Genomic DNA, 23,209 nt, shown 5'->3' with positions numbered 1-23,209 from the left:
ATGCGGTTTATAACAGCTCTTGCGATATTGTGCGAAATGTCAGTCGTTCAGAAGGACGGTTATTTGTTGTGATCAGAATGTTAACGAGTAGATACCGAAATCGATGGAATCAATTCGCTAAAAAAATTAATGACAATTGAAAATTGACTTTTCTCAGAAACAAATCTGTGCACCTCCCTTCCTTAAGCTTGGACTCCTAGATATTGCGACGAATACGTTCTGCAGAAATACTGTTTCTGAGAGCACAGCTAAGTCACTCGATTGACATAGTAATATCTTGGCTTACGACGTCTCGTTCAGAGCCTTTTTTTATTTCAAGACGCTTTTCGCTTAGGCGAATCTTCCTTATTAATGGTTAAATAAGTGTAGATCTTTTGGTCAGCGTTACTGCTACAGGGTTCGGCGCATTAGATTCCAGCATAAGAAACATCTTCGGATTTTTTTTTGGCTGTTGTTTTGTTGAGCAGACCGTTTCTGAGTCTGTTTGCTGTATAGGGCAATTTATAACACTGAAACAGAAATGCTATTTCGTCTTACAAAAAAAAAAACTTAGCAACGAACTAATTTATTACGTAGTTGCTGTAAGTCTCACGACCCTCTCCCATCTTTCAGCTATCGTAACTTTCAATTTATTCTTTTCCGCCAGAAATCTAGCAGCCTAATGTAGAAAAAAGCCATTCGGCCAGGTTTTGAACCTTTACCACTATGTATGGTTAGTAAAAATCACTTGCCAGTGATCGGTGAAGTTCATAATTCAACACAAATGGTCTGAACAACAACGTGAATGTGACAAAAAATCTTTCTCTTAGCTTTTTGCAGAACGGCTTTCGCAGTATTTGCCATTTACGGTCTGGCATTGTTTTATAGGGGGCTTCAGTTGCTGTGTGCACGGGATCTGTTCGGTTGGAAGGTTTCGCTTACTGGACCCAACTAGCCCGCACAGAAATCCTTGAGGCCTTTGTCCTTTTCAGGTATTTTTCACTATCTAACACCCTCCTAGTGGCACCAAATGCAAATCATCGTTTTCTCAGGTTGGAAATCTGGCTTGACGCTGAACTGGAGCGTACCTTCTAAAGCTATCCATTCTATTATCTAAAAGCTGTCCATCCGATGGGAAAACATCATTCTTCGTCACCGGTGACGATTTTGTGTAGAAGCGTATCAATACGTACTATTGACATTTATTGATCTAAAGCGGCTGTCCAGAATCATAGTTAATTTTCTGATCCGATTCATGATTTTTTGCCGGCCGTCCTTTTTCTAAGGTGCCGGCAATGATCTTGGAGTGGGGTACATCCTACGGTTTTAGGATGCTATTCTTAAACTTTGCAAATCAGTTTCGAAAAGTCCTCTCAATTATGTGTAGAAAATGTCGAAAAATTCGATTTTGCCTGAAACCTCGACCTTTCAAGCCTGAACTCGACGCAAACTTTGCTTGCTGCCTAACGAGTTGCACCGGACTTACTAACGAGATAGGGCACCATTAAATGGTGGTACAGAAACAAACAAACAAACAAACACTGGGCAAGTAACAAGGAGAGGAGACATTAAAAACAACTTGAAAGTATTTCTGTTCCAATCCAATAATGGAATAATCAAACAAGGTACCATTACCGGGTGATGAAAAGCGAGCCAGCCGCGGTACATCCGAAGTAAAGTTCCAACAAAATCAAAAATCAATTATGTGCCTGGTGGGCCGGAAAAAAGCTTTTAAGGTTATGAATTTAACATAACACTATACAAGTTTCTGGAGAGGGTGGCACTTGCGCTATGTAAGAAGCAACCCAACTTCCTGATAAAGAAAAACCCTTTGCCTTTAGTAGGAGTAACCCGGAACGCCACGAGACAGGTGTAATAGGAATCACTGGCACATTCACCGTGCTAACCTGCTTTCCCGTTTTCACTCCAACATCTAATACTGAATTTTCAGAATGTCTTTGCTAATTTAGTCTCTGCGACAGAGGATTTAGGCATGAAATGAACATGAAATGACATTTTTTCATTTCTCCTGCACCAGAATACATTTATATGTACATAAAAAGTTAGGCGTATGTAAGCCTCCAGAGGTGGAACTCAGTCGTTGTTACAATATCTATCTATATATATGTGCGTGTGTACATAATAACAAACAATAAACCTTAGATATCATTAGTTAAGCTGTATGAACATTAACGATTGAGATGTCTTCAACAGGCTTAGCCATGGCATAGTGAAATCGATGATAGAGATATATAGCAAGATTTTGGGCAAAGAAGCATACGATTTAAGTCAATATTATCACAGAATCACCGCTTGCGCCAACTCTCTTTGCCATGTATTTTACTCTGGAATTGAAAATAGGAGGAAATATAGAAATAGCCCCGTTCTCTAAATAATTTAGACGTTTGTATTCCTAGTTAATCTCTCCATCTTGATACATACGGCTGCTATCGTTTACATCTGATACGGAAACCATGGTAACGTGCACACCTTGTTTTCTGCCAATTCAAAAACAATCTTAAAATATGTGTTAATGAGGTATAGCTTGGGGCGTTGCTGTCGACGCTTTCTTAAAGAAGTTCGTTGTTCTATTATACCAATTCTCTGAAAATAGCTACTTGAGCTTAAGGATAAAATCCGTTAAAGTACGACGTTTTAAACCACTCTTTAACACTAAATCCAACCCCTCTGAATAATGTCATACTATTAAGGTTTTATGGAATAATGAATCTGTTGAATAAAATATGGCTATTGTTCCACTCAGCCCTACTTCTGTAATGAAACGTGGTGTAATGGACTGCCATTAACAAAAAACATCGTCTATATATTTCCTCCGCATAGGAGAAAGCAGCAACATATGTTACATGAATCGTGAGCGTAATCCTTTCTAAACTAGAAATTATTCCTCCTGACTATAAGCTTATTGTCTATCGGTACCTAACTAAAGTTAACATTTCCCCACTCTGTTTGCCATGAAAAAAATACATTTAAACTACGCAATATAAATATTAAGAACTATAACCCGAAGCCAAATTATTCCGGAAATATGGTCTCCGTTTAATTTTTTATACCATCTGGAAAACCATATTATTGGAATTGATGGAAAGGAGATGGCGATCATGTAACGCCAAAGTTACGATTCAAAATGTACAGAACAAACAGTCTGGACGCTGGCAACATCTGTCTTCATGATTTCCCTGTACGGAACCCACACTTCATACGCTGTACAGATCTTTGAGAGATAGAAAACGTACGCTGTCGAAGGCCGTATTATGAAAGCGACGTTCATTTTCGTTAACTTTCACATTAACGTTTTTCGCGGTGAAGTTACCTGATCAAGGAGCCGCTTGGGGAAGCAAGTGTGCCAGTTTTTGGGAACCTAGCCAAGGCTATTGCCACGTTCGATTTTTCTCAAGAAAGAGGTATAGTCCCAATGACAGCGACAACGACGGAAGTGATCTCGACAAAAAATTCAGATGCACTCTACCAATGGAAGGGGCGACCAAGTAATATTTCTTGTTTAGGCATAGGCATTCACTGAGCTGTCATTTGGCTTTCTTAAAGGGCTAACCAATCAGCGTCCTTCTTCTTCCGCCCCCCTGCTTAACAGAAGGAAGGCCAAAGAATGAAGCGTAGTAACACATAAAGCAGTACAAAGCAAAGTGGCCTTTCATGAAGAAAAGCTTTGTGGCGACTCAAAGTGCCGAATATTAACGGCTTCGTCAATACTTTATTGTTATCTTTTAAGTTACTGATAACCCGAAGCAACCTGTGTATGTATCATAGACTATAGATTAATAGGTTAGCGGAGTGGCAGCCACTGATTCATACCTCATCGAGTCACTGGGAAAACTTACATATATACAACATAAAATTGCGATGCTATTTTCAAGGGTACGAAATCTTAAGCACTACATACTTTTATACATAACAGAGAGAATTAGAAATGTGTGTTGGAGCAATAATAATATGTCATGTACGTTAGATTTCGTTAGCTTATACCCCAAAGCTATAAAGGGTAAACTAGTTAATGTAAACTTTTAGAAATTACGGCACTCAGTAGTGTAATGATTTGATTGAATTGACTTTTTTTTTTGACATATCCTTTTTTTTTTTTGTTTATTCATCATGCCCTTCTTGCCATTTTCAAGCTCGGTAACCTGCGCCCCAATTTCTTAGCTTACCAAGCAATTCATTATCGCACAAACTCCCACAGCGTATTTTGTCACTGTATCGTATCGTGCTACGTCAAAATCTAGCAACTGGTGATTCAACAAATTATTAACCTTTCATAATCTAAAACGTTATCTCTTCATTTGTGTCAAAAAATATTAACCTTCATAGCGTAGAAGAGCTCAGCTGTCGATTGTCTCCTCTGTGCCACCCAAGGCTAGCGATGGCATTCAGCTTCAACCTTCCTCATGGAGATATGAACATTTTTTTTACCACATCTAACTATTTAATATTTGATTGAATCAAATGTACTACTACCCCTTTCTCATTACGTTCTCACACCTCTATATTCTTACCAAACGCGTGACCGGAGAAACCAAGACGTATCGAAAAATAATCTCATAGGATTGACGATCGAAGAAGTAAAGCAACGTCGAATTGCCTTCGGCTACGCTTCGTTTTAACACGCCCATTTTATTTAGTCACTTCCGATACATGACCTCAGCCGCCCTCTGACATTATCATGCAATTACTTTGCATGCATCCTGTTTCCATGACGTCTCGTCGGGAGTATGGTTTCTTATATATGCTTATTAGTGAGCAGGCTGTTTGCTGTAGGTACGCAAAGGTTTCAGAGTAAGTTGATGTTTAGTAGTAAGTACTAATAAGTAAAGTAAATGTTTAGTCTTGGCTTTCGCCATAAACTACGCATGGTAGCACATTGATCGAAAACAAAGTGAGCTGAGACTGAACTGGAGGACCCGATTAAAGACTTGATGCAATTTGTAAATACAGTCGGGGTAAGTGTGTGCATTACCCAATCAAAAGGTAAACAACCAACATCTACTGGAAGAGCATACAATATACGCTACGCAAAACCACGTAGCACGGATTTCATTATTAGCAAGTATGACTTTCAGGGAAAAGCTCCACAAATAGGGTGAGGACGAGATTTTTTAAACTTGTTTTCTTTTAAATGCAGAATAGCTGTTCTTCCGACCTTTGTACCCACTAGTACCCAGTTAGAAGTTACTGTAACTCGAAAGGCCCCAACATACGGGATGCTTGCGTGGTCAAAGAGCACTGATGTAAAAGAGAATGTCATAACGACACTGGGAGAGGGTACGTGGAGGAGTCGACGTTTAGATTGACGTAAATCTTGACTTGAGGACGAAATTCGTATTGACACTTTGAAGAACAAAGAAATTGTTGCTCCGCACGCACCTGCAATTACGGTATGAGACAAACACCTTTAAGTGCTATTCCGAGTACCAATGCTGTGCTAAAGATGTTTATATTGTGACATTCGAAGTCATTCCTCTAACACGTTGTTGGGTGCCTTTGCTTAATTTCGAAAATAGTTGCCGCCGTGGCATAATTGCAACGTGCCGGCACGTCTTGGTCGGTCACGATACATGACCGTAAAGGACACGCTCATCAGCTTCGGACAAACGAACGATTCTCGTTTCTCGTTCAAGTTGCCAAACGTCTTCGAGTGTTCTCGCTGCCGACGGTTTCCTTCGAAACGTTAATCTTACGCTGGCCGCCAGTCGGCTAACACTGTATCTCAGCTCATAAAACCCAAAGTGACAGCTGTTAACTTCGAAAGGCATTACATCCTGTGTGTAAATTTGCTGGCTCCACTTTTAGAAGGTGCTCTAGATACTATTGTACCACTAGTTCAAGGAGCTTTTCATCCGAGTAGATCATTTTGCAAATTCTAAATCGGCGGCCGAGTTTATTGTATCGGGTATTAGCAAGCCATCAAAAAATAGCATCGAAGCAATCTAATATGTCCACTTAATAAGCTGTCTACTGGTACACTAATTCGAATGCCTCAGTATCGGAGCCTATCTAGCCAAATAGTCACAAACATAACACATTAGCTCAGAGACGAACACATTTGACCAACATTGTAACTATGCTTTATATATATATACACACATTGCGTCTGCTCGTGAGAGTTGGTTCTTAAAGCCAAGATCAGCCAAAGTAGCGCTGGTGTCTAAATAGCGCCAATGGCAAATTGAATTATAGGTTACGTCTCGACTTCTCGCTGCCTCCACTGTAGGCTTGTAGCAGTACATCAATATTAAATACCGTAAATCACTTGCCCGATATCTCCCACATGCTCCAATCTGTCGTCCGTTCAGTTCATGAACCAGATATCTGTGGTCTGTGATATTTGCTTGTTGCGGTTTTCATTTTCAAACTCAAATGTACATTGCGATCGGTTCCTTTTACAGCGAGTAATTCTCAGTGATCTTATTGCTGGCCTGGGTATATTGATGAAGTGGCCCGGCCAAGTAAGTACATCACTATTCTGTTTTGAGCAGGCGACCCAAATTTAGTCGCCAGCTCAAAATAGGTCGTAGCGTAAATGTCAAAGACAATATGAACTTGGATGATTTTGCTATAAATAGTTACGCGGGTTTGGTAACTAGGCCGTCGAGACTAGATGCAGCCACCGTAGACCTTTGTTTGTCTTCTGTTCCTCAGCTTGGTGGAAACTTTGATTTTCCCGTTTTTGTACTGTCGTTTACATTGCCTGCCTACTAACCAACCTTCTGAACTTTTGTCACAATTTTTTTTGCGTAAAGGTGCCCATTTTGACCTAGAATGCTGTTCAAATTTTTCCCACTTTGTTTGTCATACTCATTGTCTCGCAGGTCTATTTTTCGCGTCCACAAAAATGTAAAAATAGAAGATCATGCGTCAGATTCGCTAACACTAAGGTTATGTTTACCAACTTATTATCTAGTTCAATGTTTTCCTTCGTCACATTTCACTGGTCACACAAAAGCCTTTCGAAGAAAGTCAAAAGTCTCTTTGAAAACTATTTTGTCATAACAAGTAAAATCGTAGCACGCTATTGTGGTATTCAGCTCGCTAGGTCTTGCCACTACGATATTTTTTATATATTTCGAATAAGTGTGTGTATATATATACAAAGAAAACCGAAATTCACTTAAAAATTGCACTAAATGCAACATCGATAGGTTAATTAGGAGGAATTAGTAGTAGAACATATTCCTACTTTGCAAGAAATTTATTATAATCGTACTAAACGTTGGCCTGACATACTGCAGTAACGATTATCTATTGCCACTGGGTCACTACATGTGAGCGAATGGAAGTCGTTGTGTGATCAAGCAGAAAAAACCTTTGGGACTTTGTTAGTAATACGTAACATATGGAAAACATGCAACGTCTATACAGACCCTGGGGAGCCCAAAGCATGCGTACACATGTTAGTGACGCAGTAAAATCAATCAGTGGATCAGACAATTTGAGCATGTCTGTGAACTTTTCGGCGCAGTTTCACTGAAGTTATCTAGCAGGAACTGCACATGCTAAAGTCCATTGTGTTTACTCCATTATAATTACAATTTAATATTGGCTGAGCAATATTCGGATTAAGTTCGCTTGCCCTATTGTCGATTTTTAACTCCGTATCTTGTTTTAAATGAATATTATGCGAGGTTTATTAAAATACCGTCAAATTGAAACGTAATTATTTATCTACGATAGTTTAATACATCACTGTGAGCCCTATGGTTAATATAGTCACTTGTAGCTTTTCGTGGTTAGTTCCTCGCACGCACGCGGAGCGTATAAAACCGTATTTGTCGTATTTCAAGCATCTACACTAATCGATATTTTCAACGAAGTGTATGATCCAACTTCGGCAATCGTTGAGGCTCAAGTTTTTCCAGGGTTTAGTTTTTTTTTTGGGCAGCTTCCACTATCACGACCATTGCTAACACCTTCAACCCCTTGTTGCACTGTCTAGTCAATCGAAGTAGCCATTTAGTTGTTTTAATACGTGCGAATTCACGAAATTTCAGATTCAAAATATACAATGCGCTGATGCGTGATGTTTTTTTTACATTTAGATACCGAATATCTGTTGAAAAAAATATCTAGTTTCAGGTTTATCAATTATCTATAGATAGGTGGGATTTGATAGATAAGAGTCGCCTGTTTTTCGTCTCGAGAATCTACTGGGCCGATGCTTTTTTTCCCTGACTGGCGTTAAAGCTTTGTATCATGATTGTAACCATTGTACTCATTGACTTTATAAACATGCTGAGGAACAGCTGACTCCGTGGCCGCTACTATGGCTGTTTGCGACTTCCTGTTATAGCCAGGCATGAACGGCAATTGCTTGGTCCAAGCAGGGAGCCGAGAAACAAATGGTGGGTCGTAGGTTGAAATCGAACATTTCTTATCGTTTCGCGTTGATTCATCGTCGCCATCTTCGCCATAAGTAGCCCACGCGCTAAGGCCACGTTCTGCGGATGTTCCTAAATAGCAGAAAATACATCGAAACAGTGAGCTCTTCTAGATGAAGTATAAGCCTGGCAACCAACAACTATTAGTTCGCGACAACGAAAAGATCTGTAGGACATCAGTCTAGATAAAATGCTTATATACTTTATATATAATATAAAGTACATAAGCATGCTTCAATGACTTATCCGCAACGCATATACAATTTTGTTACCAGGTATAGTGTTGTCTAGTACGATTCCGACAAATCCTCCAACAAACATTGATGTGCTGAGAAGAACACGAACCAACTGGGTTAAAACTTCGTTCCCTGAAAAACACATAATCCCTATCCAGTTATACGAAATAGACTAGTGTAACTCAATTGCACCAGGTGTGCATATTCGAAAAACTAGCAAACGTCCGCTAATCATTTAGCTCTTTACACGCAAATATCACTATCCTTCATCTTGTACCCTGTGGGACTGTGTTTCGACAACACCTCAATAACGAATCGTAACTCAAAACCACACCTACCAAATAGGCCGTTACCCGCTAATTTAGCGAATTTTGAAATTAAGCAACCGTTAAACTATCTAGATTGTCGGTTTTTTAGTACGTGTTATATATATATATATACACTTTTGCTTTTTTTTCACTCTCTCTCTCTCTCTCTCTCTCTCTCTCTCTCTCGACGCTTTTGTCAGCAGGGAAGTTTCGCGCATCAGACAAAATGTCTGTGTACTGTTTTCGACTACAAGCGTCCTGCGTACAAGTAGACGCAAGCGGTTTTTCCCAAGTTAGCCAATTTACGCTCACTAACTAATTCTAAAGACGACCCTAACTGGAGCAAAATTACGTTCTTCGCAAACAGTGCAGAGTGGAATATAAACGTCATTGTTCCAATCTAGCAATTTCATTATATAATTATGTAATGTAAAATAAGTTTTGTAATTTAACGAATATAATTAATCGTTGAAATTGGCACTAATGCTGATTTCTACGTTTACCAAGATCAATGGATTTAGGATGATCCGCTACCCAGCTTGGGATACACAGTCCGAGAAAGAGTGACGCTCCTAAAATGAAAAGGTTTCGCGACGAGTTGAGATCGACAAACTGAAGATTGGATAGGCCGACCGAGGATACGACCGAAAACATCACGATAAATACGCCACCAACGATTGGCTCAGGAATGGATACGAATAAACCGCCAACCTAAATACGCCCAAAATAGCCAAAAAATGAGAACAGAAGCAAAACAATTCTAGTGACGGTTAACGAGGGCACATAGCGAAATCTAAATGAACAATAGATTTTTGTGTGGTCCTATAAATGTGGTACTCTATGCTAATGACGATTAGCCTATTTCAAAGGAATAGGTGAGACGTTTTACACTTCACTCTATCAAATATGTTTTTGATGGTATTTTTTTTCCGTTAGGCGTTGTTTTTCATTGCCTTTCATTCAACATAACAAGAGTTAGGATAGTTCGAATCTATCCTATCGTAAATATGAGTTCTTCTGTGCTTTGTGGACTAAATCCTTTTGCCGAAAGAGATCGATAAATAATTGTTTTTGGCGAAGCTATAAATGCCATAAGCTTAATGCTCGTAGCTAATAACAGCGACGTTTTTTTTATGCAATATAAAAATTCGTTCAGTCAAAGTTCTGCGCTGTCACTTCGGCGCACAATGCACATCAACAAAGAATGGCCGTACTGGCGAATCTGTGTACACGCGGTTAGTGCTAAATGAACACGAACGTCTGCTGTGTATGAACTTCGAGTTCCATGATATACACTCTCCGGGACTTTAGTAATCAGTGGCAACTTGCGTACAGACCTTTCCAAGGCAACCGAAGACCACCATTAGGGCTGCGCCCATCTGGATAACGCGACGAGAGGCCACCCTAGTAATGCCGATAGCACCGATATTCTCACTAAAAACATATGAACAAGCCTGAATCTAGAATATAGATACATGTACTCAGCATTTGTTTATGCCCGCTGAATCGCGATTGATGACACATGCATAGATTTACATATGAGTAAAAAAAAATGGCCAAGCTGAATCAAAGATGATATGGAGAACAGGAGTTCAGAGCTTGCTTAACCATAGCTGAATAGAAGTAGAACTGCATCGGTACTTGTGCTTGAAGGAGATGAAATCTCAGATCTATGGTATTTGCCTCTGACTGCTTACAAATGATTTACCATCTAGCCTTTTGTATTTGTCAGCGGCGAACTGTCATTATGTGATTGCTTTGTCGGAAAACAAAAAGAGATAATGCCTTTTTCTTTGAGTTTTGTAGGAAATCAATATGTAGAGCTTCGTACAGACGTAACGTTTGTACGGATCGAAAATTCTGTTTTGGGCCAACAGGGCTAAGTAAGAGGAATGTGAATCCGACACAAAAAAAAATCATAACCCATTATATTGTGTTGTTATGTAACATTCTAATAAATTTGCAACTTATAATGGTATGCAAATAACTAACCTGTATGATGTAAGCCCACATCCAGAGCCAAATATAGCTGATATGATTGAACCCAGTCCCTCGATGGCAATGCCCCGATTCACAGCGTCCACTGGCGGTACACGAACCGCGGCTAACCTGGCGCAGGCATAGTAATCGCCCACTGATTCAATCACTGAGATGATTACGCCAGCAAAAACTCCAACGACTCCTCCTAAACTAAACGTTGGCGCGCCCCATTGAACTGGGTGATGAACGAAATGTCTGATGAGTGAATGTACAGGTGTTCGATTGGTAAACAGTCGTACATCCGTCGTACGGCAATATAAGCGATACCCAATGATTCTATCCACAAAATTAAAGGAGATGGGTAGGAGAATAATTTGGTCCGTTTTCTTCATACAGCTTAGCTTAAACTAAAAGAACGGAAGGTGCTTTATGCGTATTTTTCCATAGTGAACCCTTTGAATTCGGATGAAACGAAGCTACCATCGTGTCCCACAGAGATACCTACAGGGGTACGGTACGCGAACCCAAGGCGAATCGTCGAGCAAACCGTTCTTAAGATCTGTCCGAAGTGGGTTTCGTAAGTCTGTAGCGTTCGAAACTGTTAACAGGAAACAAATGAACCACATTGTTGTAATGGTCAGTACTACCTGCGGTTAAATAGTACAAATGACAAATGTAAAAGAATACATTAGATGGTTATCTTTTCAGTGTTACCCTCATCGTGCCCTTGTTTCCACAAGCTACACTGCATGCAGGTTCGATATATTCGATATTAATGATAACTAAATATAATATATGTCAAAAGGCATAACGAGCAAAACGGAAAGAAAAACTTCGCAGAAACATAGTCGTTTTCTCCCTTAGGCTTGATTGTGATCACAATAATGCCGCAGACGCGGGGAATAATGTGATGAATACAACCAAGTAGATCAAATTTTCTTCATCTACTTTTGCTTGTCAAGAACTTCACGTGTATTTGCAGATCCGCAACATGGCATTCTGCTATCATAGAAAATATATAGCATCGCTTAAAACCATTTAAAGCACTTGTGACGTATAAGTTATATAGGTCTTGTTGTGTTCATAAAACTAATTTAAGCTATTTGCTACATATGTTAAAGACGGTACCCGGGGCCGACGAGCCATATGACGTCCATCACAATTTTATCCGCGCTGAGAGCATCTACATGTATTGTTAGGCTAATAGAAACTCGGTTCTTTTCAGTGTTTCAAACGGAACCCGAATGGTAACATGTCTGTTTAGTCGATTTGTCCCTTTTCATTCGTTTTTTCCCATCATACCCAAAGTAATGAAATTCCTATCGATTTTGCCAACAGCGATCGAAGCCGGCTTCAGGCCGAACGAGGTCAAAGCGTTCGCCAAAAACAAGCGATGAGGCGATTTAATCGCCCATATGGCTAAAAAACCTTCTGCATCCTTCGATGACGTACGGTATCGGCCGTTGACGGTAAAAAATAGTTCTAGATGGGGAACCGGTTTATAGATAGGCAAGAGGCAACTTAGCAGAACGTCAGTGGGCGCTGTTCTATCTCATCTTCTCGACGCTTAATCGCATCTGTCCTGGTCAAGCTTACAGTCCGTCCTAAATTTGGAAAACGGGCTGGAGGTTGCTATAGGCAAAACTTGCATATTACTAAATCGCTTGCATATAACTTCGACTGACTTTTTCGACCTTCTTATGCGATCAGGAAGGCCCTTCAGCAAGATGAGATATAAGAACAGGATTAGGCTGTCCCTTTAAGCCAAGCAATTATTTGTGTAAAAGGCGAGAGTTCGGCCACTTTACCGTCGATAATTATTCCATTTTCTTGTAAAATTCAGAGCGACTTAAGCATATTCATAGAGGCACGCTCATTTTAGACAGCGTGAGCATGATCTCCTCAGGCGCCGAGCAGAAAGCTACCTTAAATTCGACAAATATCGCTTTCTAACGGACTGCGGACGTGGCCAGTACTTTTTTTCGGCGGTATGGGTCCTTACCGGTAGAGCGTTTTTGCGTACTGGGTAGCTGGGAGGAGGCGTCCACGCTCTCTGGGTAGCTGTCCAATCTTTTGATAAGAAAGTCGAAGCACAGCTTATAACAAACGCTTTGCGTCGCTATTCCCGGCTGTTGTGGCGGCGCGAAAGACGCGGGGCGACCCGCTTTTTAGAAACTACTAATTTAGGTTTTAAGGGTTACTAATACGGTAGCATATTCCCTTTGGGATGGAAGCGTATTCGTATGTAAACATTTATTAAATAATACTGTCTGACAGGGTGCCAAAACAACAGTTCATTTGAGGTGTTCGTTGCAGACTCTATCTAGCGCCATTCTTGTCGCGTAAGCCTTTAAAATTCTGCGTTAGTTCACTGGGAAGCCTTGTCAAAAAAAAAGTGAAGTCTTGTTACAAAATATCACGAAAAAAGGCACAGAGCGTGGCATCGTTCCCTTGACGCAAACATCTCCGAAAAGTGACTCACGTAGGCCGAAAAACTAATCGGGCAGATCACTAAACGTAGGCCATTGTTCAGTCGACGTTCTGCATTGGTGATCAAACGGGGGTCACACCGTCCAAATCACTGTTGTGACTCATACGTTTTTCGGCAGGTTATCTTACAAACAAGACTACGGGGTAAAAATAAAGTTTTACCTCGACCATAAACCTGGAAGTCATCTGGGTTCTCTGTGCAATATTGCAAGCATTGTTGAATTATGGCCTGTACTTCCCGGAAAGCGGAAAAGCTGTACTGTAGACTGGAAAGTTTCAACCAGATGCGACGCATAAGTTTCGATATTCACCACATCAGGTATGGGGAAACTTTCGCGAGTACGTTCAAGAACGTGCATTCATTTAGGTGTCACGGCGCAGCTTGCGTTTGACAATCCGCACAGGTACAACTTAGGCAGTCAGGTCTATCGTCATCGCTGCGTGACCACAAATGCTTGCGCCCTCTGACAATGAATGATTTCGATTTTGAAACTTTACCTTATTTCTGGGTACGTTCGTCACAAAATGTATCTATAACTGAATTCCCTGCATATCCTAAGAAAATTAATGTCGAGGTTCGGGTCGATCACCCACCAAGCATAATCCTCGAGCACGTCGTGGCAGGTCGTCATGCGGCTCGAGTTCAGCTGATCCAAACGGGAGTTGAAACTGCCAATAATAACATAGAAGAAACAAAATGAGAGGATTACGCTTTTAGTCCACTGAGGAATCTTTCCACTAATGTGTGCGTTGATTCAGAATTAGTCGGTCGAAAATAGGCTGATGCCAGACTTAGCCATTGGCCACGTAAGGCAATGACGTTATTTTCCGTTTAGTACGGCGCGCGGTCGCGTAATTTAAGGTCGTAAAAAACGGAGATCTCTCCGCCCGAGCAGCCTGGTTTATTGTTCTTTAGTGCAGGGTAGTGTACAAGTTAAAAACATAGCCAGTTAAAATGACTAACTGTCCAAGCCTCTATTAATACGAGGATGTCTATACTATCCAGGGTTTACGAGGAAAAGAGCGCTAGACTTGCAGCCGTTTCACAATTTCGCTACGTAATTTTTAGCCTCTCTCTAAGGTCCAACTTCGCTTTAAGCTCTAGGATCGTCTTCGCGAGCGACTGCGATGAATTAAGGTATTACGTACTGGAGTCGACTCTCGACTTGTTAATACTGCCAGAACCAGCTTGACGACTTCTCGATTGTTGGAGCTGGTGACCCCGCTGACTGTAGTCTAATTCTTCAACTTCTTACTGCCTTTCTAATTGAATTTAATTATTCGGCGGTTTTTTAAATGTGATGGCGGTGATGCATTTTTTTTTAGCTAACCCGGTTGCCGGACCGTTCGGCTCTCGGAGTCTCCCGATGTTTCTACAGGACTTTGCTAAAACTCTTAGCGTTTCAGCTATTTCAAAATAAATTGTCATGACCAAGCTGACAAAGGCGAATAAACAGAACAACAGTGCCATGAGAACGTATGCACACTTGCCGGGACATTGTCAGCAATATAAGTTCAAAGTATGTCCTGCACGATGTACGACACTTACAGGAAATATCTTGAATACTTCGTAGCGTTTAAACGCGCCGGTCGTTGTTCGTATGAATGGTACAGGAATAGATACATCACGTAGGTACTGAGACAATAGTACAACCAGTCCAAAGGTCCTGAAACAAAAATACTTTTTATTATGTTGATAATAATTTCCGGTTCTATACCACCGGAGCAGGTCAGCGTGAAACAGGAACGGGGATTGCGGAATCGTCATCTATTCACAGTTTGTGTCACAGGAACGGATTAATACTCTTTGTGAATATATGCATATTATATCCCTCTGTTTACACCATTGAACAAAATTTATGCAGGAACTATCATTTTTAGTTGTACGTGCATCTATTATAAACCATGACATAATGAACATGAGTACTGATAGGTTTATTTAAACTAAACTGATCTACGAGGATCTTCGCACCTCTAGAACGTGAAAAAATCAAACATTTTTTTATTCGTCATTATATAATTATATTAACTAACTATGTGATACCTAATATGTCATCTTACTTCTACGTACGTATAAGTCTCTCATGAAATTCAAAAATTACGATAAAGGACAAGATGCTAATTAACAAATACTGGCTGTGTTGTAACTATTACACACTGATGTAACAACGCAGGCTTTGTTCTTACGCAAATGATATAGGCCAATTTGTTTCCGCGTGCTTTGCTGCTTCAGGGAAAAGCGAGAGGCCGATCAACGCAATCGTTGGAGTCACAGTCAGAGGAGATATCACCCGCATTAGAAGGCCGGCCAACCCCAGCGCCCCTACAACGACCTCTATAAGGGATGCACCGATTATCGCTCCTTGTATCTATGGGTACAAAATATACGGTACTGTACACTGCAATATCATACTGTAGATGTATAAATAACATAAATAGTTGTTTTCCTTTATACATAGCTTTGTAGTTAGGTTCGATTATATATCAAAAACGCTTTACGCTCGGTACTGCCGTTGGGCGTTTCAGAAAAATATGTCAGAGGCTTTTATTTCTGCTGGCTGGACTTGGTTTATCCAGATTTTAAATGTATTTGTTTCCAGATTTACACAAGCAATACTGTGAACTGCGCAAATTACTAAGATACACTGGAACCCACATTAAATAACAAATAGCAAGTGGCTCTCTATATCGAAAAGCTCACCTCTCGCATTCGGGGCATCCATAAGTCGTCCACTTCTTCGTGTGTACGATTGACCAGTTCTTCTGGGGATGGACATTCCCATTTCGGAAGTGACAGTATTGCGATAATTGGCACGAGAAAAGAAAAAGTAGATCCTTGGACAATTGGTAGCCTGCAAAATTTCGCACACACAGTCGAGGTCTACTTGACGCAGGGTTAAGTAAAATCGTTAGACGTATACCTAAAAGTGCATGTGTGTTTTTATTGGCGCACGAATGCGTATTTTCACTCCTATGACTGTTAGAAGCAGCGTACAACTGTTAGTATCATCAGGAGTATCGCCGTACTACAGCCCCCGGCAAAATTTGAAAAAAAAGTAGATTACAATATTGACAAAAACACGTGTCACTTGGATTGTGGTGAGCATCAGTTCCAAAAAAAAAAAGTGCTGAAGCCTGCAGGTCACATATTCGGTAAGTGCATCGCGTGTTGTTCCAGATATATATTTATAGTCTGGACTATTCATCACTTTAGCGTTATCAAATTTAAGGTTAGGGTGAGGCGTTTTCTCTTCATAAATTCTAATGCATTGGAATTATGAAAATGCCCCCTGCAGTGAGTATTGCTTAGAATGTCCTTCGACGAAAAGTGGGGTATCTACTATCAGGTACACAGGTCGATTTTTCGTAGACGGGCGGAGCCCCAAAAGCTTTTTCCGGTCAGCCAGTTCAGTCCTTTCTAAAGATAGCAGGCGCGCTGGCGGAAACTTTTCTTAATGAAAATCTCCATGGTTCTTTCGATCCAGGGCTCCAACGCTAGAGCTTTTTAGGCTGTCTCCTTTACCTGTGTTCCAAAAAATTCAGGGCTCGCCAGTGATGTGACGTTAAAGCCCAAGCATTTTTTGACGTACTCGAATCCTTCTCCTTCAGCTGAAGTCTGTCGAAAACAGTTAGCTAACTACTTTACCTAAACCCCGTGGCTTGTCTGTTAACCTCTAAACCAACCTCTAAGACGTATCAATTAAGGGTTTCTACAAATGATGTTTACTGTTGCCATACGTCACGAGGTCGTCTGAATACATGATGACATTCACTGACTTATGCCTATTTTATTTATAAATTGCAAATGGAATTTTATACAGTATATATCTATATGCGAACGGAGTTCTCAGAGTGTAATTTTTAGTTGTTAGTTTAAGAAGCATATATGCAATATTAATATCGATAAATGTAAATGTGTCATTAAGTACCGATGAAACCTGTTTTTGTTCATTAACGGTATCGATTAGATCTGTAGTGTTTACAGTAACTATATATGCTGTGAACTGTAACCCACCTCACTCCGAAGGTAGCCTGAAGCAACGTTCCAATACCCGATACAAAAAATATCGTAGAAATAAGCGAACCTCTAGCAGGATGGTTTTCTGGGATGCACAGTTTAGGCGCTACGATGAATGGGTATGATAACGTTCCTCCCATCATCGTGAGATAATGCTGTCGCAATCAAGCCAGCATAAACCGCACAAGACCAAAGAAGCATAGTAGAAACAAACAAGTACATAAGGTGAATTTGAAGAAGGTCTGATAGCAGGACGAATCACTTACAAAATAGTCATTCTTTATTAGAGGTAACTACTTTGAAAAACCGTCATTGGAATTGGAAGGCGGAAGAGAGAAAATCATAACGGTAACAATTGATTTTTATCGTAGGATTAGACTCAACAACCCAGCGCTCTATTTTTCTGTTAAAGTAGCGTTTGTAGATACTATGAGGAGGATGTCCTTTTGCCAGTGAAGAATGCACAAAAATTACCAAATACTTGCACCGTTTTTTTAACCATCAAACACAAAGACCAATAAATGTATCGACCTTTTCATACATCGAAAACATTATATATAGATATATTAGTTTATGAACGCAATAAGCGTGAGAGAAATCATTAATACCGCTCTCTCATATAGCATAAAATGAATTAGAATGAAAAGACAGATCTAAGTATTAGTCCTTCTGTCTGTTCAGAATCAGCTAATCACCCTTAAACGTATGAAAACCTTTAATTCCCGGGTTGTAAACATCTTTAGCTAACAGCCTCTCGAAAAGTAAGTCCCAAAAAACACTAAGTTCTCAATTGTTTGGTGGTACACGGGGTAGCTGCATACCTGAAACCCGAGAGCTATGCAGAGGTACCATGGTGGTACATCATCGACCGTGTAAACTATATCAGCTTTGTGATTCGATCCGTCCGATTTCATGGGCTGGAGGTTGCATTTCGATAGTGCGTCCAGATGAACCTAATTAGCCAGAATACAGAGATGTCGGATAAAAAGGAAAAACTTGGGCACCTTAAAAAGCAACAAGATAAAGCTAGATGTTAACATTATAAACGTAAAATCAGTGAGTAGTACTACTAATATAGTCTGTACTACTCAGCTAAGTCGCATCCAATGGGAGGCTTAGATTAATGCAAAACCCAGTATGAGCTGAGCCCTCTTGTTTGCATGCGTATTTTACAAGTACCTCTGCCAATTCCGCTTCATTGATGACCTGCGCGGACCCGGTTAACTGAAATGAACACAGACCAATTCGTCTGAAAGCAATTTGTATCGTAGAATATCTGCCCACTCTACAGAGGGCAGAGACAGAGTGTAAGGAACATGCATCATTCTTATTATATACGAAGTTAAAGGTCATTTAATGGCAGTTTAATGTGGACATTGGCAGATTTGAAGTGGTTCGTTTGACGATGGGCTTGATTTTTCACAGTCGTGAGATTAATCAATGATTAACGCTTCGAGTGGCCCAGTTATCGATGTGGCAACGTCACCTATTTATCCATATACCGGTGGCGAGGAACAGACAGGGAACAATTAATGTTATAGGGCTCAATTTCCCCAAAAACAAATAAAGGGACAACCGTATCTAGATACGAAGCGTTTTATTGTTCGTCTGTAATTTAAGTGCCATAGAACTAGATGATTTGTTTAGTTCATTGGCGTGCATGTCGATGGGCCTCGGTTTTACGCACTGGCAGCTGAGTTCGACGCAGTGATCTAACACAATAAATTATTTGCCTAGGTAAACCTAGCAAATAAACACTTGATTTTATAATACTCGTCCACATTAAATAGGTAATGCCGCAGGTTCAGGAGCGGGTCGGCCATGGCAGTTCGGGTCAGCGAGCTGATGGGTGAGACTGGGTCACATTCGGTGGCCATTCGTTCGACACGGGTCAATTTGAAAGGTACACCTCGACCTGGTCTTTTTCGATATCGCGGCTAGCAAAACAAATACGAAACTGCTGCGCAAATGTATTGCGTGTACTCAGGAGACATTCCAGGTATAAATCAGAAATCGATTGACTGACGTGTATGTTATCAGGACAAAGCTGAATGAGCTATCAAAATTGAAAAGAAGCCGGAGAGGTACACACGACTTAAACTGACAGCATAAGGTGCCAGCCATCAGTACGAAAAGTGAAGATGTCGCCTAGGACATAGTGGAAGTTACCAATGCCGTGCTTGCTTCGATGGGTAAAGGGTCATCAATATGATGCATTGAAACGTAACATTCATCAGTCTTACGCGTATGCCATCCACCTCCCGCGTCTGTGATGCCTGAGCAATTTGTTCTCGATTTGACGGTCGGGGGTCGGACACCAGTTACCCTTAGTCGACAAATAGCCACTTTTTTGGGTAGTTATGGCTGCAAGCAAATACAGCAATCGAATGTGAGAAAGATCTTTGCAAAAAAAATACGGCCTGTCAGGTGGCCTGTGTTGGTACCAACTATAGCTCAAGTCTGGTGGTCTTATATATCGGACAGCAAATGCGAACTCAACATTTGAGACTGTAGTATTTTAACGGTCGATATAGCCATGCTGTTGATACTGTTGCAACGTCGATCGGTGCTATGACAAGTCTAGACGCTGAATCTGGGATGGAAACATTTCATACCCTCGATGGAATAAAAGCAAGTAGTTGACGCCTACCGCTAAGATAGAAAATGATGAACATTTACCTATCAGCTGTTTTTCCAATGGTGGTAACAGCCGATCGAGCGTGGCGTATTTTAGCATACGCACGTGCTAGGCCGCAGTACGCACTGGGACCGTGTGCAAGAAACAGGCCTATGACTGATGTTATAAGCATAAATATACCACTATTATTGTTGCTACCATTAGATTCCAGTACCCCTTTGTTACATAGAAGCCTCTATTATCTTCAACGTAGAGAAATATATCCGACGTTCATTCCCAGGTGGGTTTCATGGATGGTTGTTTTGCCTTTGAATGTTTGATATTATAACAATAAAGATTCTCTATATTGAAACATTGCAGTATCTATATACACACATTCTGTTGATAGGCCGATAGGCTGACATTCACATCTGGCGATGAAGGCGACTCCTGAAGTAGAAAGCAAACAAGGGATAATCATACGTAAATTTGAAATATACAAACGAAAATAAATAGTATATTAAAAATTCCTGATATAATAATAATAGTAGATATAGCACAGAACGACTGCTATGTTAAATATATCTATATAATGATAATAGAAGTTAATGTAAAAAATTGTTTTTTTTTTTCGCTTATTGTTCGGCTTTGTCGTCTCCCTAGTCGTCTTTTGAACTTTCTGTTAGGATAATAATTTTATACGAATTAATTAAATACACTATTGGGTAATTTAATAAGTTCACACGATAATCGAAGTTATTTGCAGCATTATAAGTGGGTGTTGGTGATTAAATATAGACATCTGAATCAAACGTTGGATCCCCGACGCATTCGACGTAACGGATAACTTACAAATACTCGAAGCCGGCGTAGAACAATGCCCGTCGATTATCGTAAACGATAAAATATCAAATAGTGCTAATGAAAGCTCGGTGTGTTTACAGCCCGAATCGTCTACAGATCGAACTACTGAGTAACCCTGGCCGAAGGAGCCATTTTGCAAGTTGAACTTTAGTGGTATATTATCACATGGCGTCGCAATTTACCCTAATATGTTACACATTTGTCTTTTCCTAGTTGCAGTCCTTCACCACACAAATACGTTTCTTTGGAGGAAGACAACGTTTGCCGATATTGATCAGTAACGGACAACCTTGTGTGACATAGTTCTGAAGTTCTTAGTCGATTTAGCTCAGTGAACAATTAACAATGAGCAACTTGAAAAACGCGAGTAGAAAACCACAACTTGAAATGATAGCCATTTTAAGCAACGTAGAATTTTGTAGCACTGGTAAAAGGAAGATCAGACTGTCTTCTATTACTTAATGGTAGATACGTAAGGTGTCGTTTTGGTGTACATGCTTTAATTATCTTTGTTATATCTTCAGTGTCTATTGTGGCGGTTTTAAATGTCTTTATTATCTCGCAAATTGCTGTTGCAGTGTTTCGGAAGAGACAGATCGCTAAAATAAGTTACCTGTCCTATAGGCTATTTGGATAGGTTCTTTACTACTACGTTATATTTCTCATCGTCTAAGTGATAAGGTTATCTAAGCGGACGATTAGATAAAGTCAACGTCGCCATATAGGAGATAAGAATCCAGGCATGATAAATTAACGTTGCCTTAAAGAGGATACAGTAGGTGGACAGCCGGAGGACTGAAGTTAGATTTGACAATCGTCCTCGAATTGAATCGCTCGACAATGCAAAAAAAAGGCAACGAATAAGACATAACTGAGCCTATTAAAGAATTTCTATTATATCTAAATTTGTACTCCTGTCTATCGAGACATCTACAGCGGGCTAGGATGATTTTGTGTCATAAGCTCGGTAGACAGACGGCGCCATCCAGATAGACGATCTGGCCACTTTTCCAATCACAAATATAAGATAGATCTTAAAGCAGAAATATAATCTCAATGATAGGATACAATCTGTACGATAATATTACAGTCGACAATGATACGATGTTCTAAACGAATTAGGCACAAGCTCGTCAACTTTTCAAGCCGCTAAGGGTTAAATGAATGCAAAGAGCGGGACGTTTGCTGTCAACAGACCTATGTGTTTCTCTACTTGTGCTTGATAAACCTGAGCATGCATTGCGGGTCAAGTAATGCATTGGGACAAATTTGGTATTCCGATATGCAAAGCTTATGGTGGAAATAAATATGAAAATCCACGAGAGCTTTATCGTCAAAAAAGCATCTAAGCTGACACATTTTCCACGAGGTCAGCCCTTATCCAACGGTTGTGTATATGTATTTGTTTTCTGGGTATAATTGTATCGTTATAATTGGTAGATAGCATAATGACAATATTGAATTAACACTCGCATATGATAACAATTGTATAACTCAAACAAGTTACAGAAATTACATTGATTTGTGTTTTTTATTTGATCCCGTGTACGCAGTGCCACCACTCAGAACGAACTTTAGTCAAGGGTAGTATTGATACCTTCGGTCTCTGCCGTAAGGGTTACATATCATTCTCGTAATTATTGGCACTCTTCTATTAACAGCAAATTGTCTTCTATTGACTGCATCGTCTGTCTGTGCCTCCGGGTCGCTGATTCAGCGCTGCACTATCCAGCACTTTTATACGTGAAGCCGCTTCCAGACACACACGCACAGACCGAAACGCACTTATACAAACCTGTCTTGTAATGCGTCTGTCAACGACCCGTCACAAATGGGCGGTAGGCCCATATTGCTGCGAGGAGAAACCAGCTCCATTCAGGTCTCACTGACGCAATAACCGTGGGCGGACAGAGAACAAGTCGATTTTCAAATGTGACCAACCAACGAAAAACGGTAAATCCAGAGGTCCTTGCAAGAAACAATTTGAGTAAAATACAACGTACGCCTTGTTAACGGTTTGACGCACTAACATATTGAGGACCTAATCTTGTCACGTATCATTTCCCTGAGCTAGTTAATAGTAGTAGATAATAAATATCGATTAATAACTTTCGATATAAAGGAAAAGAGTGTGATGAGTCATTGCAAAATACGCCAAAATGTGATAATGACCATAAAGAAATGTATTATGAACTTGATACTTGCGTAACTGTGTTTGGCTTCTAGTTATGTGTACTTACGTACTTTATGGTTTATTGATAGAAATTAGGTAAAACTTACATAAAATATTTACACGTCGGATAATATAT

The 23,209-nt window shown here is 40.2% G+C and overlaps 1 protein-coding gene and 1 long non-coding RNA gene across 13 annotated transcripts in view; one reads left to right on the top strand and one right to left on the bottom strand.

The window, feature by feature from the left end:
* Positions 1-15,710, top strand: part of LOC111264880 (uncharacterized) — a 153,115-nt gene extending 137,405 nt beyond the window's left edge. The window contains exon 4 of the long non-coding RNA XR_015312858.1: positions 15,635-15,710. This is a non-coding gene — a long non-coding RNA (uncharacterized LOC111264880). The remainder of the gene's footprint in view (positions 1-15,634) is intronic.
* The window catches only part of LOC111264873 (solute carrier family 23 member 2), a 27,356-nt gene continuing 11,756 nt past the window's right edge, over positions 7,610-23,209 (bottom strand). For 7 of the 12 annotated variants that reach the window (XM_022841109.2, XM_022841105.2, XM_022841102.2 and 4 more), the window contains 14 exons: positions 20,433-20,486; positions 18,599-18,643; positions 18,241-18,372; positions 17,417-17,574; positions 16,103-16,253; positions 15,589-15,770; positions 14,951-15,068; positions 13,996-14,070; positions 11,417-11,558; positions 10,924-11,146; positions 10,269-10,365; positions 9,435-9,642; positions 8,660-8,755; positions 7,610-8,459 (listed from right to left, as the gene is read on the bottom strand). In XM_022841109.2, the coding sequence (XP_022696844.1) occupies positions 8,188-8,459; positions 8,660-8,755; positions 9,435-9,642; positions 10,269-10,365; positions 10,924-11,146; positions 11,417-11,558; positions 13,996-14,070; positions 14,951-15,068; positions 15,589-15,770; positions 16,103-16,253; positions 17,417-17,574; positions 18,241-18,372; positions 18,599-18,643; positions 20,433-20,486 (1,953 nt within the window). In that variant the 3' untranslated portion in view covers positions 7,610-8,187. The other 5 variants (XM_086970233.1, XM_086970234.1, XM_086970235.1 and 2 more) reach the window with 5 other exon arrangements.

The sequence above is a fragment of the Varroa jacobsoni genome, unplaced genomic scaffold, assembly GCF_002532875.2.
Source record: "Varroa jacobsoni isolate VJ856 unplaced genomic scaffold, vjacob_1.0 scaffold_909, whole genome shotgun sequence".
NCBI lineage: Eukaryota > Metazoa > Arthropoda > Arachnida > Mesostigmata > Varroidae > Varroa > Varroa jacobsoni.
The sequence above is the reverse complement of the archived record's forward strand: the minus strand, read 5'-3'. Positions and strand labels throughout refer to the sequence as shown.